The sequence below is a fragment of the Dasypus novemcinctus genome, chromosome 26 (assembly GCF_030445035.2).
Source record: "Dasypus novemcinctus isolate mDasNov1 chromosome 26, mDasNov1.1.hap2, whole genome shotgun sequence".
Lineage (NCBI taxonomy): Eukaryota > Metazoa > Chordata > Mammalia > Cingulata > Dasypodidae > Dasypus > Dasypus novemcinctus.
Window position 1 is genome coordinate 1,678,359 of NC_080698.1, and position 13,225 is coordinate 1,691,583.

The 13,225-nt window shown below is 56.7% G+C and overlaps 1 protein-coding gene across 4 annotated transcripts in view; it reads left to right on the top strand.

Annotated features, from left to right (window-relative positions):
• Positions 1 to 13,225, top strand: part of MYRIP (myosin VIIA and Rab interacting protein) — a 266,848-nt gene that overhangs the window by 226,734 nt on the left and 26,889 nt on the right. For all 4 annotated transcript variants that reach the window (XM_058288187.2, XM_071211987.1, XM_071211986.1 and 1 more), the window contains one exon: positions 5,731 to 5,961. In XM_058288187.2, the coding sequence (XP_058144170.1) occupies positions 5,731 to 5,961 (231 nt within the window). The remainder of the gene's footprint in view (positions 1 to 5,730; positions 5,962 to 13,225) is intronic.

A 13,225-nucleotide genomic window follows, 5' to 3' on the forward strand; every position in this document is an offset into this window, starting at 1 on the left:
CATGGGGGTAGGGGGCGGGCGGGGTCAGCTCTGGCTGGCGGCCTTGGCAAGGCCTCTTGAGGCCGCGGTCTCCTCCTCTGTCAAATGGGGATGGCACCGGAGCCCACGGCAGAAGATGCCACTGAGGTCCGGTGGCCAAGGCCGGAGCCCCTCTCCGACAGAGCTCGGTAGGTATCCTTACAGCGTGGCCCTTCCGGGTGTAGTTGACCCACATTCTGCGATTCCGTCGTCCTCACCACACCTTAGCAGGGTCGTCGGTGCCGTCGCCCACGTGTTTTAGTTCTGGACGCCCTTGGAGAATGTGAGCAGAGCTGTGGACTCTGTCTTTAGGAAAAATGCCATCTGTATGCACACGATGACTTTGCTTACAATTTCGAGTAATTCACGCACCCTTGGTTGGATTAATTTTACTTCCTCCAGATACACCCTGCCAGCTCCCAGCTGTCTCCTCTGCCCGGTGAAGCTCTGTGTGCCCCTGGGAACCAGCTACCAACCTTGTGGATCCCACTCAGCCCTCCCAGAGCAATATTTTGTAAACTCAAAAAAGTTGGAAAGTTTAAATGGCCTCATGGAAGCAATGGGCTGAAGATTTGGAGCTGAGAGTCTCATAAGAAACCCGTCCTGTTGCCCCGGCCTCCTGGAGGAGTCGTTCATCGTGTTACTGTCGTGGTGGCTTTTTAAGTTCCTCGGGAAAGCACACCCCCTCCGGAAGGTCTCAGCACCCCCAGTACCACCAAAAGCAGGCCCTGGGTCAAGGATTTGGGAGCTGGTGGCTTGTGTGGAGTGACCCCAGGGAGATAAGCAGGATACCAGGAAGTGAGAAAGGCCAGTTGTTGAGCTCCAGGGGCCACTGGCGCCCAGGCCCCCCGGGGACCTGCTGAGAAGTCGTGCGAGACCGGCTCAGACTTCCCCACCAGCGTCCAGGCAGCGCGGAGCTTTACTCACAGGCTGCCACCCCTGACAGGTGGCATCTTATCCTACCCCAGGTGCTCCACAGGTGGCAGCTTATCCTACCCCAGGTGCTCCACAGGTGGCAGCTTATCCTGCCTCAGGTGCTCCATAGGTGGCAGCTTATCCTACCCCAGGTGCTCCACAGGTGGCAGCTCCATAGGTGGCAGGTACACGTTAATACCATGCACCACTAGGCTTGCACGCATAGGGCCTGGAAAATCCCTCAGGTGGAGAAGAGGGAGACCCAGGGCTAGCGGGAAGCCCTCAGCGGGCAGCCCCCCGCTGCTGCAGGGGATCTGGGCAGGGGCTTCCCAGCGTCCGGTGCCATGGCCTTCTGTGGAGTGTCAGCCCGAAACCTGGTCCTGGGCCCATGGAGGTAACTGTGGGTTCAGGGGCTCAGGTGACAGGAACGAGCTCCCATTTTCTCCTCTGTAAAGCAGATCGTAGTGGATCTGTCTCACGGAGTGGTGGTGGGCTCAGAGTAAAACGTCATTACTGCCTGGCTCAGCGGAGCTTGGGCCACGGATCTGGGCGACTTGCCTTATCATACGTCCTTGGGGGCTGTCTGCAGGACCGACGTGCAGGTTACCTGCCGCGTCTCCACCACCCCGGGGTGACTGGCGCGTCCCCTGTTTATTCTAAAGTGGCTCGGAAGTGATTTCTGGCTTTAATCCTGCAAAGCGTTAGCGGAGAGAAGGCACTGGCCAGCAAAACGGCCCTGCCCAGGTGTGCCTCTGCCTCACTGGGAACGGCCTTGAGCAAGGGGCAGTGTCCTCTCCTGCCACTAGATGGAGGTGGCTAGCTGGAGATGGCATGGCCCTCTAGAGACCTCAAAACGCAGGTCCTCCGGGAGCTGGCGGAGCTCAGTCGGTGAGCACCTGCTTCCCATGGGCAAGGCCCTGGTTCAAACCTCCTAAAAAAACACAGGAAACCTCCTGTCTTCCCTTCTGAGTAGTTTCCTGCAGCAGTGCTATTTAAAAATATCTATTTTTAATTGTTTACTTACATTTGAATTATATACGTAACGAATATAATATCAAAAATACTGGAACATTCAAATACAGTCCCCTTAGCCATATACTAATCCCTGTTATCGCTAAACCACTGCAATTGTGTGAATCCATCCAGATCTCTGTGTATTCACATACATATAGAACATTTGGAAATATAGTTTCATGAATGTTGGTGTTTTAACAAAGTTGGCATCATTCCCTCCATTACCTGCTGCCAGTTTTTCTTAGTGATATGCCCTGGAGATGTCAGTGCACAGATAACCAAGCCTGGTGCCTGTGACGACTGAGCCCGTGTGTCAACCTGGCCAGCTTCTGGGGTCCAGTTCCTGGTGTTGCTGGGAGGGTATTTCGTGGATCTAAATCTTTGGTCCCTCGTTTCCATCTCCGGCTGATGACACCTGCAGTCCTCTAAGGAGATTGCCTTCAGCAAGGAGAGGCAGCTCATCCAACCCTTCCAGGGCCTTCAAAGGGGACCTGAGCACTGCAGCACTCAGGAAGAATCCCCGCCTCTGCTTCAGCCGGCCGGTTCTCCTGGGAGCTCGTCGCACATTCCCGAGTTCCCAGCCGGCAGCTTGGACTTGCCCAGCCCTGGGAGCCAAGTCCTACAACTAACCTCAAGCCTGTCAGTTGTGTTTCCCTGGAGAACCTGCCAAAGTCAAGAGCGGGGCTAGGAGCAGTTGCTCTAGTGTGCAAGCAATACGAGGGTGCTTTGTCTGTAGAGGATTTTTTTAAAATAATAAAGCTGGAGCAGGTGTCGCTCCGTGGTCTGAGTGCCAGTTTCCCATATATGAGCTCCTGGATTCAATCCCTGGTACCACCTTCAAAAAAAATAATAATAAAACCCAAGTATTATCTCCTCGCAACATGCACAGGCAATTCTGAATTCTGTCTCCCCCCGCCGGCATCCTGCTCCCCAGCCCCGCCCGCACCCTTGGAGCATCACTGCATGAAGGAGAAGAAACATCATTCAGCAGTTCCCATAATGACGGGTATCTGAAATCTTCCATTGTTTTGGCATTAAAACAATGCTGCCGAGAATATCATTGTGCAAACCTCTGTGCAGTACAAGAAGTAGAATTACCAAGTTGAAAAGTATAAGTATCTTTAATTTTAAAATAAATATATACTTAGCTTCTGATCAACCCAACATGGTGGCGTAAGATGCTCCAGGATTCTCTTCCTCACAGAATCTTTGAACAATAGCAAAAATTGGCAGAGCCATCTTACTCAAAACTACGAAACAGTTAAAAGTTTGTGGTAACTGGAAAAATGATGAATCAAAAAATCACAGCATTAAAAACAGGAGTTTGCAGCATGCTCGCCAGCCCTCATCCAGTGCGAAGCCAGCCTGTGCTCCCACTGCGGGGCCCTGGCCCTGTACCTGAGAAGACAGAGTAACCTCTGGGCACATTCCAGGTGGCCTGTTTCTCAGTGCCGGTGCCAGTCTGCCAGATGGCAGCCCGAAAGGCCAAACCATGCCCAGGCAGCAAGCAGCCTGAAAGAACGAGCCATGTCAAGGGGCGGCCTGAAGGACTGAGCGAGCCCAGGAAGAAGCCTGAAAAAGCAAACCATGCCATTCATCTCCGGCGCACCCTCTGAGAATTGCCCTGCAGGCAGAGGCAGCTGGCAGATGGCTAAAGCCGAGTAAGAGACGATAAAACCACAGTGGCCTGGAGCAAAGGATTGCCAGCCTTCAGACATTCAGTTGAACACCGAGTGCAGAAAGCCTGTGTCTCAGGGAGTCGAGGGGGTGTGTGGATCCTGTAGTCAGGGGAATTCCTGAGGCCACAAGCGAGCGCAAGCCCAGGACGAGCTTCTGCAAAAATAGAGGAAAAGAAAGAAAGAAAAGGTGGAGAGACCCCACCTGGGCTGATATTCAGCAGCAGGCCAGCGTCGGAAGGCGCCTCGTCCCCTAACTGCACCCCACAGTTCCATACATTCTGGGGCTCACCGCCTGCTGATGCCTCATCGGGAACACCGGCCCCCGTCTCTACATCTAAAGCTTCCCTCGTCTCTCCAGGGCCTCTCAGCGGCCAGCCTTCCTGGGAAGCGTCCCAGCACCCCAGGAGGAGGAATTCCTCCTTCTCAAGCTTGCTGGGACCCCCAGGTGGGCCTCAGGAGATCCTCACTGACTCCCCTTTCCAGTGGACCCTTTTCCTTTATCAATCCAATGTCTTTTTTTTTCCATATTTTGCATCATCTGTTTTCTTCTAATCACCTTTGCATAGGCATCTGCTGTCAGCATTTGTCCACTTACAAAAATGTATCCAGGAAATTTGATGCACAAACACCATAAAGGATCAAAGACTCTGTCACACATCCTTTTAGCAAAACAGATGGCCCTGGTCCTTGCCGTGGCGTGATGAAGGAAGTCCTTCCTGCCGAATGACCAGATGAAAACGCCACATTTCCTTTTTGTCCTCAGTAATATATGCTCACTCGTCAATTCCTGGGTTTGAGAAAATTCATCTCGCAGTGTCATCTGAAGGCTCTTAGTCTGAGCTTTCACATATACAGTCAGTTTCACCATCATGGTTAGAGACAAGGGAGCTGCTCTCCTTCCCTTTACGTTTATCTTCTGACTCATCTGATAACAGTGAAACATTCTCTGTCAATTTCCTTCTGTTTGCCATGAAGAAAAATTTTGAATTCCCAACTGTGTGCAATGAAGGCTAAAAGCAGACTCCAATAGTGATGATGTATTTCACTGTTGAATCACCCTTCTAAGCAATTCTATCACCCTTCTGTTTTCTTGTTATTGTCATCTCCTTTGCCATAGTTAGGAAGGATTGATGAGTCATCATGCACTAATTCCCAGCATGATGAAATAGCAAAATATTTTAGGAGAGAGGAAATATAGGATCACAGAGAGTCCATCGTGAATTTTAGGTTCACAAAAGGGTCCAAGCACCCTAGCAAGACAGAATACATTTTATTATGTTCTTTAAAATAGGTGCAGTTTCTCTTTGTTCTTTGTAAGACCTCTAAGAAAGAATTAAGGCCATGGAAATTCACGATTTATAAATAGATTGAATGGCAAAAGCGGAAAGTCAAGACCTAAAATCGGGTCCAGTGGCCTCTGATGGCAGACAGAGGGTGACCTTTGACAATCCCTCGCATCTGTACAGTAAGACCCGCCGCCTCCGCGTCGTCCAGAGTCCTTGGGCCTGGCAAGGAAGTTGGGAGACGGTCACTGAATGGGGAGCAGGAGCAGAAGCCATCATTGAAGTGAGGCTGAAGCGACTAAGGGAACGTCAGCTGGAATTCCCTGCGCGTGTGCGAGGACGGCGCACCAGCTCGGAACCTCAGTGCTTGCACAGTGAACGGCGCTCCCCTCGCCACTTAGCCAGGAATAGTTAGCCCTGCAGGGAGGCCTTCCCCACCCCAGCCTCCCCCAGCAAGTGCCCCCCCGGGCTCCCCCGGCCCCCGCTTCTCCCCCTCTGCTCGCGCCGTGGCCCTCAGTGTGGAAAGTTTCCTGTGGTCACTGGTGGGGTCTCCTGCCTGGGCCCTACACACCGTGGGCCGGTGGCCCCCCAGGCTCGCTCAGCAGCGCGCGCTGCCCACGTGGCTGCTCAGCAAGTCTTTTGTGAGTGAAGAAGCGGTGAATTCAGACCCTTTCCCGGGCACAGATGCCCGCCTGCCTAAACCCTTAGAAGGTGCCCGGGTATGCACCTCTGGGGCGTGCCAGCCTCTCCAGGAAGCGTCCCCGGTAGAGGCTCGTGGCTGCGCCCGGCAGGGCCCCGCTCACCGTCGTCACTCCCCGTAGGTGCCGGGTGACTTAGCGGAGGCTGCACTGCGTGGGGAGGCTCGGCCCAGCGCCCATGCCCCCGAGGAGAGGCTGAGAAGCAGGCTGTACGCACTGGCGCCACGGGTGAGCGAGAAGGAGACGTCTTCGGGCGAGGAGCAGGAGTCGGAGCCCAGGACGGGGTCTGAGACCCAGAAGGAGAGCCTGTCCTCGGAAGACAACAGCCAGAGCGTCCAGGAAGAGCTGTGGAAGGTGAGGGCCAGGGCCGGGGCTCCCGCGGCGGGGGAGTGGCGGTGGGCAGTGCCGAGGGCGTGGGGAGTGGCGGTGGGTGGTGCCGAGGGACCTGCACCCAGGCGCGCCCGAAACCCTGCTGGCTAGCGCCGCGTGCTGGGCCGCTGTCCCCTGCGGTCCTGGAGCCAGCCCTCGGCCGTGAGCCTGTGATTTGGCGCCCAGGGTCTCTCGTGCCTTGCGGGCTCCGGCACGTTGCCTGGGTCAGCTCACCTGCTCCGTGGCCTTCCCGGGAGACGCAGCCCCTTTGTGCCGATGAGGAAGCAGGCCGGGTCTCCGAGGTGCTTGCCCGGGGCCCAGCTGGTTCATCCTGGGGCAGGGGCCGGAGCACAGACCTGCCCAGCCTCGGTCCCCTACGGCGAGCTGCCGCCTCTGTCTCTCAGGTCAGGTTTTGTCGAGAAGGTCTAGATTTCTCCGCACTGTGACATCCCGTTCCGTCTTCAGAGCCGTGGTTTTGGTGGAGGAAGCCCTCCCGGGGTTTGTCCCTTTCCGAGGGCGAGCCGAGGGCTGATAAGCTGCCGGCCAGCCCCGAGACGGGCGACTGAGGCCTCTTCTGCTCGGGGCAGAGCGAGGGTCAAGCACAGGTGGCCTCTCGCCGGCCCTGGCTGAGCCCCTGAGCCCTCGGACGTCACTTTGCACCCGTTACCGGCCACCTCCATAACTGTCGCGTCCTCGCCCGCGAATCCGCCGCCCGCCCCGTGCATGGCATGCAGCTCTCGCCGGCAGCTCCTCGGGGGCCGTGGACCCCTGGCCGTGGTCACCGGTGGTCAAGGGCTCTGGGCCTCCATTTCTTCAGCTGAGGCCACGTCGAGGCGCGTCTGCAGGGCCGAGGGCCGGGAAACCCGGCTACCACGTCGCTTCCCCCCACGGTCCCGCTGCCCGTCGTCCCGGCTCTGTCCCCCAGCCACGCCTCCCCCCCACGGCCTGCGGGCCTCACCTCCTGGGTGCGCAGCCCCCACCTGCGAGTGAACAGGGAACGGAAAAGGAAGAATCCCCAGGGTGGGGCGGAGTCCCGAGACCTTGGACGCGCCCACGGCCCCAGTAAGCAAGAAATCAGGAGAGTCACTGCGTGTCAATTCCTCAGTGGCCACGTCTTCCCCCAACAGGCCACGAATCAGTGAATTAAATATTCAACCAGCTTCACCCTCTACACGTAAAAAGCCCTACAGCAAACTGAAAAGATGATCTATTTCCTCCAGCAGGCAGGGGCTACTCTGGTTAAAGGCAAACAGAAGCACAGGTTTACATATGGAACATTACTCAGAGAAAGGAGACCAGAGAGACAGGACGAGGCTGGGTCGGAGCCCAGCCCTGCAGCCTGCGCTCGGCGGGCTTCGGTCCACGTCCTGAGCCTCGGCCCTGCCTGGAACAAGCCTGGGCCCTTCCTGCCCTGGCTGTGCCGCCCCGTCTCGGGTCTCCCTTCTCGGCGCCCTGACCCTTTCTCCCCTCTGCGCTTGAACTGCCCACGTCCCCAGGACGCGCCCCCAGGCCCGTGTCTGTCGTGCGTCTGTCGTGCGTCCATCGATCCCCGGGACCCGGCCATGCTGCCTGCTGGCCGGACCGCCACCTCTGCACCTGGGTGCTCAGCCCCCGCCAGCGTCGGGACGACTGCGCTGGGCAGCGTGGGCTTGAGCACAGAGCAGGGGCCAGCACAGGCTCGTCACCAGATCCCCTCCGACAAGCTCGTGGAAAACAAACGCCACTGTCGTGAAACCACGTCCTGCTGCTGGCACCGACAGAGCGGCTCAGGGCCAGCTTCAGGCCATGCTGGCAGTGCACCCTGCGGTCCGTCGCCACGGCAGGTGTTTCTTCAGGCTGTGCAAAGAGTGAGTGGGGGAGACCCCTCCTCACAGCCCCGGGGCCAGCTTCAGGATCTGGGGGCTCTGACTCCCCCAAGTGGCACACGCAGGCGCGCGCGCACACACACGCGCACACACACACACACACACACACACACACGGCACCTTTGAGGGTGGATCTGGGCTAACAAAGCCTTCCAGAAGCTGTCCGCTCTCCGTGCTTTGCCATGGGTGCCCACAGGCCCCGAGTCCACTGCCCGGGCTCTCCTGGCAGCGGGAGCCCCTCTGCCAAGCAGAAGGAGGCCGGAGGCCAGTGAAATCGCGCTGCCCAGGAGCAGCCCCCACCCGTGCGCTGGGAAGAGGCTCTGCTGCGCCTCGGGGAGGAGGGAGTGACAACCCCAGGGCTCCCAGTGGCTGAGCTCCAGACCCCAGCAGAAGCTTCCTGAAGAGCCCTCCCCACTGGCTCCCCCCTCCCCGCCTGCCCTCCCCACAGACTCCCCCCCCTCCCTGCCTCCCCTCCCCACCCCTCTCCCACGGTTCCCTCCAGATTGCCCCCCAACAGGCCACAGGCTCTCAAATCCTGACCTCAGGCCCTGCTTCTGGGGGACGCAGTATCACAGTTACCGGATAGGAGAACTGTCGGGGGCCGGTCACAGACCCACGCCTGAGTGTTGCGAACAGCAGGGAGGACGCCCGGGGGCCAGGGGCCGCTCATCACCCTGCCTGGACCAAGAGGAGCCTTCCTTGTGCGGAGAGTGCCTTCCCCGACGTCACGGACCCCTCCTGCCTCCACCGCTGTCCCTGCTTCCTGGGAGCCCAGGCCGTGCAGTGCACGTGTTTCCATGGAAACAGTGCCATCAGTTCTCCCCAGTTCTCCTGGGACCTCAGGACCCTGTCCAACCACAGGGGAGCCGTTGTAGAAGCTCCCTTTTCCCTGGTTGGCGTCGGCCCTCTGCTGTGAGCAGAATTGTCCTGAGAGTTGGCTTGAATGTCTTGCTCTGGCTGGGGGTCGGGGGCCGGTGGTGAGCTGGGGGGCCGATGCCATCTGAACCTCAGTGAGCGGAAGCACAGACTGCAGGGCCTGGGGCCCAAGACCCTCTCGGAGAACTGGGTGCCCCGGCCATGCTCCTCTGAAGGAACTGCCCAGTTTCCGTCAAGTCCCAGCCCTACAAGCCCCGAGGTGCCCAGAGCCCAGGAGGGCGCGAGCCTCTCCTCCACCACGAGGCCACGCCGGCGGCTCTGGAGGGAAGTCTTGGCTCCAGGGGCTTTTTGGACCCCTGGCCTCCAGGGACGCAGGTGCTGCACCCCGAAAGAGCGAGGCGAGGAAGGACCGGGACCAGCCTGGGCTCTGTGGACGGTCGGGGCTGATCTCCAGCCGGGGCGGCACTTCCCAGGGCCCCTCTGGCTCCAGAGCCGTGGGTCGAGTGGGTACTGAATGGGGTAAGCTGTTTCCTGATGCACACACTGAGTCCACCGCGAAAGGTGCCCCACGCGTCAAGCCTTTGGAACACGAGATCTGTTGAGTCAAGTTAGTGAACTATTGAATTATAGCCGAGTTAGTATGTCCGGTGCCCTGAAAGCATTTTTATTAAAAGTTTTTCATTTATTAATTGTCACCAGTAAGTGAGTCATTGTGTTTCATTTTCACAAAGGAGTCACGGGCCAGAAGTCACCTCCCCACTTATAGCTTCATAGAATAATCCTCCCCCACATCCAAGAGGTGATGAGCGCACCTCTCAGAACAAGAAACGACTCGGACATCCTCTGACGGCTGCTGCCTGCTTGCAGACGCCGCGCCCCGTGGAGGCCCAGCCCTGGGCAGTGGTCGAGGAGAGAGGGTTACCGACTCGGGTTTCTAAGTTCCAGGGGCTTGTGAGACGTTTTATGTTGCTATCACAGTCTGAGCATGAAGTCCAGCTCGTGTGTGTCTCGCCCTCCTGAAATAACTGGCGTTCGCGTGATGATACGTGTGTCACCAGGTAGCATTCTGCTCAGAAGCGTGCGCTGTCCTCCGCCTGGCACACGGATGCGGCACTGGATGCCGGGCATCTCCTGCAGGTGCACTGGCCTCAGTCGGCCTAGGCTGCTCAGTGCACTCTCCCAGCTTTCCACGTAGCTGCTGCCCTGGGACAGGAGAGGCTTTCGCCACGCAGAGCTGCAGCTCTCACCACAGCGGCGCCTCCGTCTCACTCCCATCGTCGTCAACATCACTGGATCCCTCAACTCGTGCCGTGTGAGCATGTGTGTGCATGTGTGTGCATGTGCGTATGTGCCTGAGTGTGTGCATGTGTGAGTGCATGTGTGCATGTGCTGAGTGTACATACGTGTGAGTGTGCATGTGTATATGAGTGTGCATTTGTGTGCGTGCATGTGTATGCATGCGTGCGTGTGTTGTGTGTACGTGTGTGCATACGTGCATGAGTGTGTGTTGTGTACACACTGTGTGTGCCTGTTGTGTGCATGCGTGTGCAGGTGTGTGTGCATGTGTGTGCTTGCATGTGTGTGTGCACGCATGTCAGGAAGGACCCGCCTTGCTGAGAACACAAGAGGCCGGGTTCTCTCCTGGCTCCCGGGGCTTCGGCAGAACAGCTCCCGCTCGGGGCAGAGGGTGGGCAGGCGCTGGAGAGACCACCCAGGGATGCAGCGTGAGGCCCCTCCAGGGCTCTGTTAAAAGGCAGGTGCTGCCCGAGAGACGCTATTACAGAAAAACGTGCTCTCTCAGCCACAGCAGTGCAGTGGGACACAGGACAGACCCGGCTTCACGAGGGAAAGGCAGATCTGCTCTGGAAGGCTCTGAGCAGAGCGGTCTAGAAAACGGGGCCTGGAGAGCTCTGGCCCCACAGAAGCCTCGCAGGGGGCCGACGGGAGCCTGGCAGGTGGGCGGAGAGGAAGGCCAGGCCCCGCCGTGGCCAAAGCTCTGCAGGTGGAAGGCACCGGGCCGCTGGCGAACGCTTCTGGATAGAGACTATAAAAATAAAAGGAGGAGAGGCGGCGGGGAGGGAGGGCAGGAAACAGACACCAAAACCCTCCACAAAATCCCGCAGCCTAAACCGCAGCCTGAAGAGAAGCCCCTGCCAACACCAGCACGTTTTATTCTGAGGATGCAAAATGAGTCAACAACAGGAAAGCCCGCTGTCCTCGATCAGCTAGTAAGTGCTGTGTTTTAAAAGCACGTGATAATCCCCACCGATGCCAGAATGGCCCTTGGAAACATCAGCACATATTCCCTTTTAAAAATAGAGAAAAGCAAGGCTCTCGGTGGTCCAGGAAAGGAAAGATACTTCTAGAACCTGGAGAATATCCGTCTCGGAGTATCTACCACAGTGAAGCCCTAGAGGATTTTTTCCCAGATAACTCATTTTGAATATCGAAAATATCATGGACATGATAATATTTTATTATTAAAACAATATATGTACAATAAGGATTAGAGTGGACTTAACGATATTCTATTCATGAACTATTGTGGTTAATGATCGAGAAAATGTGGCATTGGTGTGGAGAAAGTGGCTATGGTGGCTGCTGGGTGCGGGGAATGGGAGGAAGAGATGTGATGTGGGGGCATTTTCGGGACTTGGAGTTGTCCTGGGTGGTGCTGCAGGGGCAATTACCGGACATTGTATGTCCTCCCATGGCCCACTGGATGGAACGTGGGAGAGTGTGGGCTGTGGTGTGGACCACAGGCCATGGGGTGCAGCGATGCCCAGAGATGTACCCACCAGATGCAATGGATGTGTCATGATGATGGGGGAGAGTGTTGCTGTGGGGGGAGTGGTGGGGTGGGGGTGAATGGGGACCTCATGTTTTTTGAATGTAATATTTTTTAAAAAATGAATAAATTGAGTAGAATTTGAAAAAAAAAACAAAAACAAAAAAAAATATATGACACAAAGTTATGAATTTGGAAATGCTTTTACATAAATAGGTATTTTGTTCATCAAAACAGCATGCACACGAATTTAGAAAAAAGACTAACACGTGGCTTTAGATTTGCTCTAAGCGGGGCCAGGAGTCCACGGGGCTCAGGCCCCCTCCCACCGGCGTCCTCCAGGCCGCGACCCAAGGTCCACGGAGGGAAGCCGGTGGGACCTAAGGGCGGCCCCTCAGTGCAGAGGCCGCGGGGTCGGAAGGGCTTGGCAAGTGCGAGGAAGAGCCGCAGGGCCACGGGCTCCGGGGAGCGGGGAGGGCCCGGGCCTCCTGAGCTGGGGGGAAAGGCTGGTGGGAAAGGCTTCAGCAGGGCGGGGCCAGGGGGACGTGCCCGTGTCCAGCCCGTGTGGTCGCCCGGCCACCTCCTCCCCAGCGAGCTCGGGCAGCAGGTCCCGCTCTCCCAGAGCCGCACGCGCCAGGCCGTAGCGGCCAGCATGGGAGCACTTCCACTGGGCAGCAGGACGTCCTTTCAGAGGCACAGCCGGGACGAAACAGCAGGAACGCCCGACGGCCACGGCCGGCCCAGCGGCTCTACGCCTGCCCGGGCGGACCTCGGTCCTCGGGGTGGCCGCCGGAGTGGGGCCTCGGGACTCAGCGGAGGGGGCAAGAAAATGACCACAGGGACGCAGAGAGAGTCCTTCGGCTTAATTCTGGAATGAAACTGCAGATGGCAGCATTTATTTTTCAATTCATGTCTATAATCACCATTTTTAAAATTAATCTTTCATAAATGGTGTAGCAGTTTGATGTTATTGATTAATTCCAAAAAGAAATATTGGATTATGTTTGTAAACTGATCTTTTCCTCTGGGCATATTAGATTATATTGGATTCAGAGGTTTCCTTGATTAAGGAATTATGTAAACCTCTTGTGCAGTAGGGCACCAAGGGGTGGGGACTCACAGATAAAAGGCAAAGGACAGAGCTGGGAGATTTTAATGGTGGAGTTTTGATGTTGGACTTTGATGCTGAAGCTGGAGCCCTGGGAAGAGAGACAGAGCCGTTCACCTGATAGTCTACAGCTGACCTTGTGGAGAAAACAGAGTAGCTGAGCCCAGAGGAACCCAGGAAGCCTGAACCCTCACAGACATTGGCAGCCATCTGCTCCAACATGTGGAAATACACTTTGATGGGGGAAGTAACTTATGCTTAATGGCCTGGTGTCTGTAAGCTCCTATTCCAGATAAATACCCTTTATAAAAACCAACAATTCCTGGTGTTTTGCACCAGCAGCCTTTGCTGACTAACACAGATGGCCGTGGCCGTCAGGACCTGGTGTTCTAAGAGCCCGACGCTTCCTAGCGGTCAGTCCTCCTCTAACTTCTGTTATGTTGAATTTCTTGGCTTGTCACATGTGCTAATTTATTAAGTTCATGCTCCAGCTCTGTTCCACAGTCTCTGTCCCCGTCTTTCGTTGAGTCGCTCTTCAAGGCACGAGCCTGTTCGTGGCGAGTGTGCCCCGGCGGGCTTGGAGGCCTCACCAGGCACCTCACGTCCCGTGAG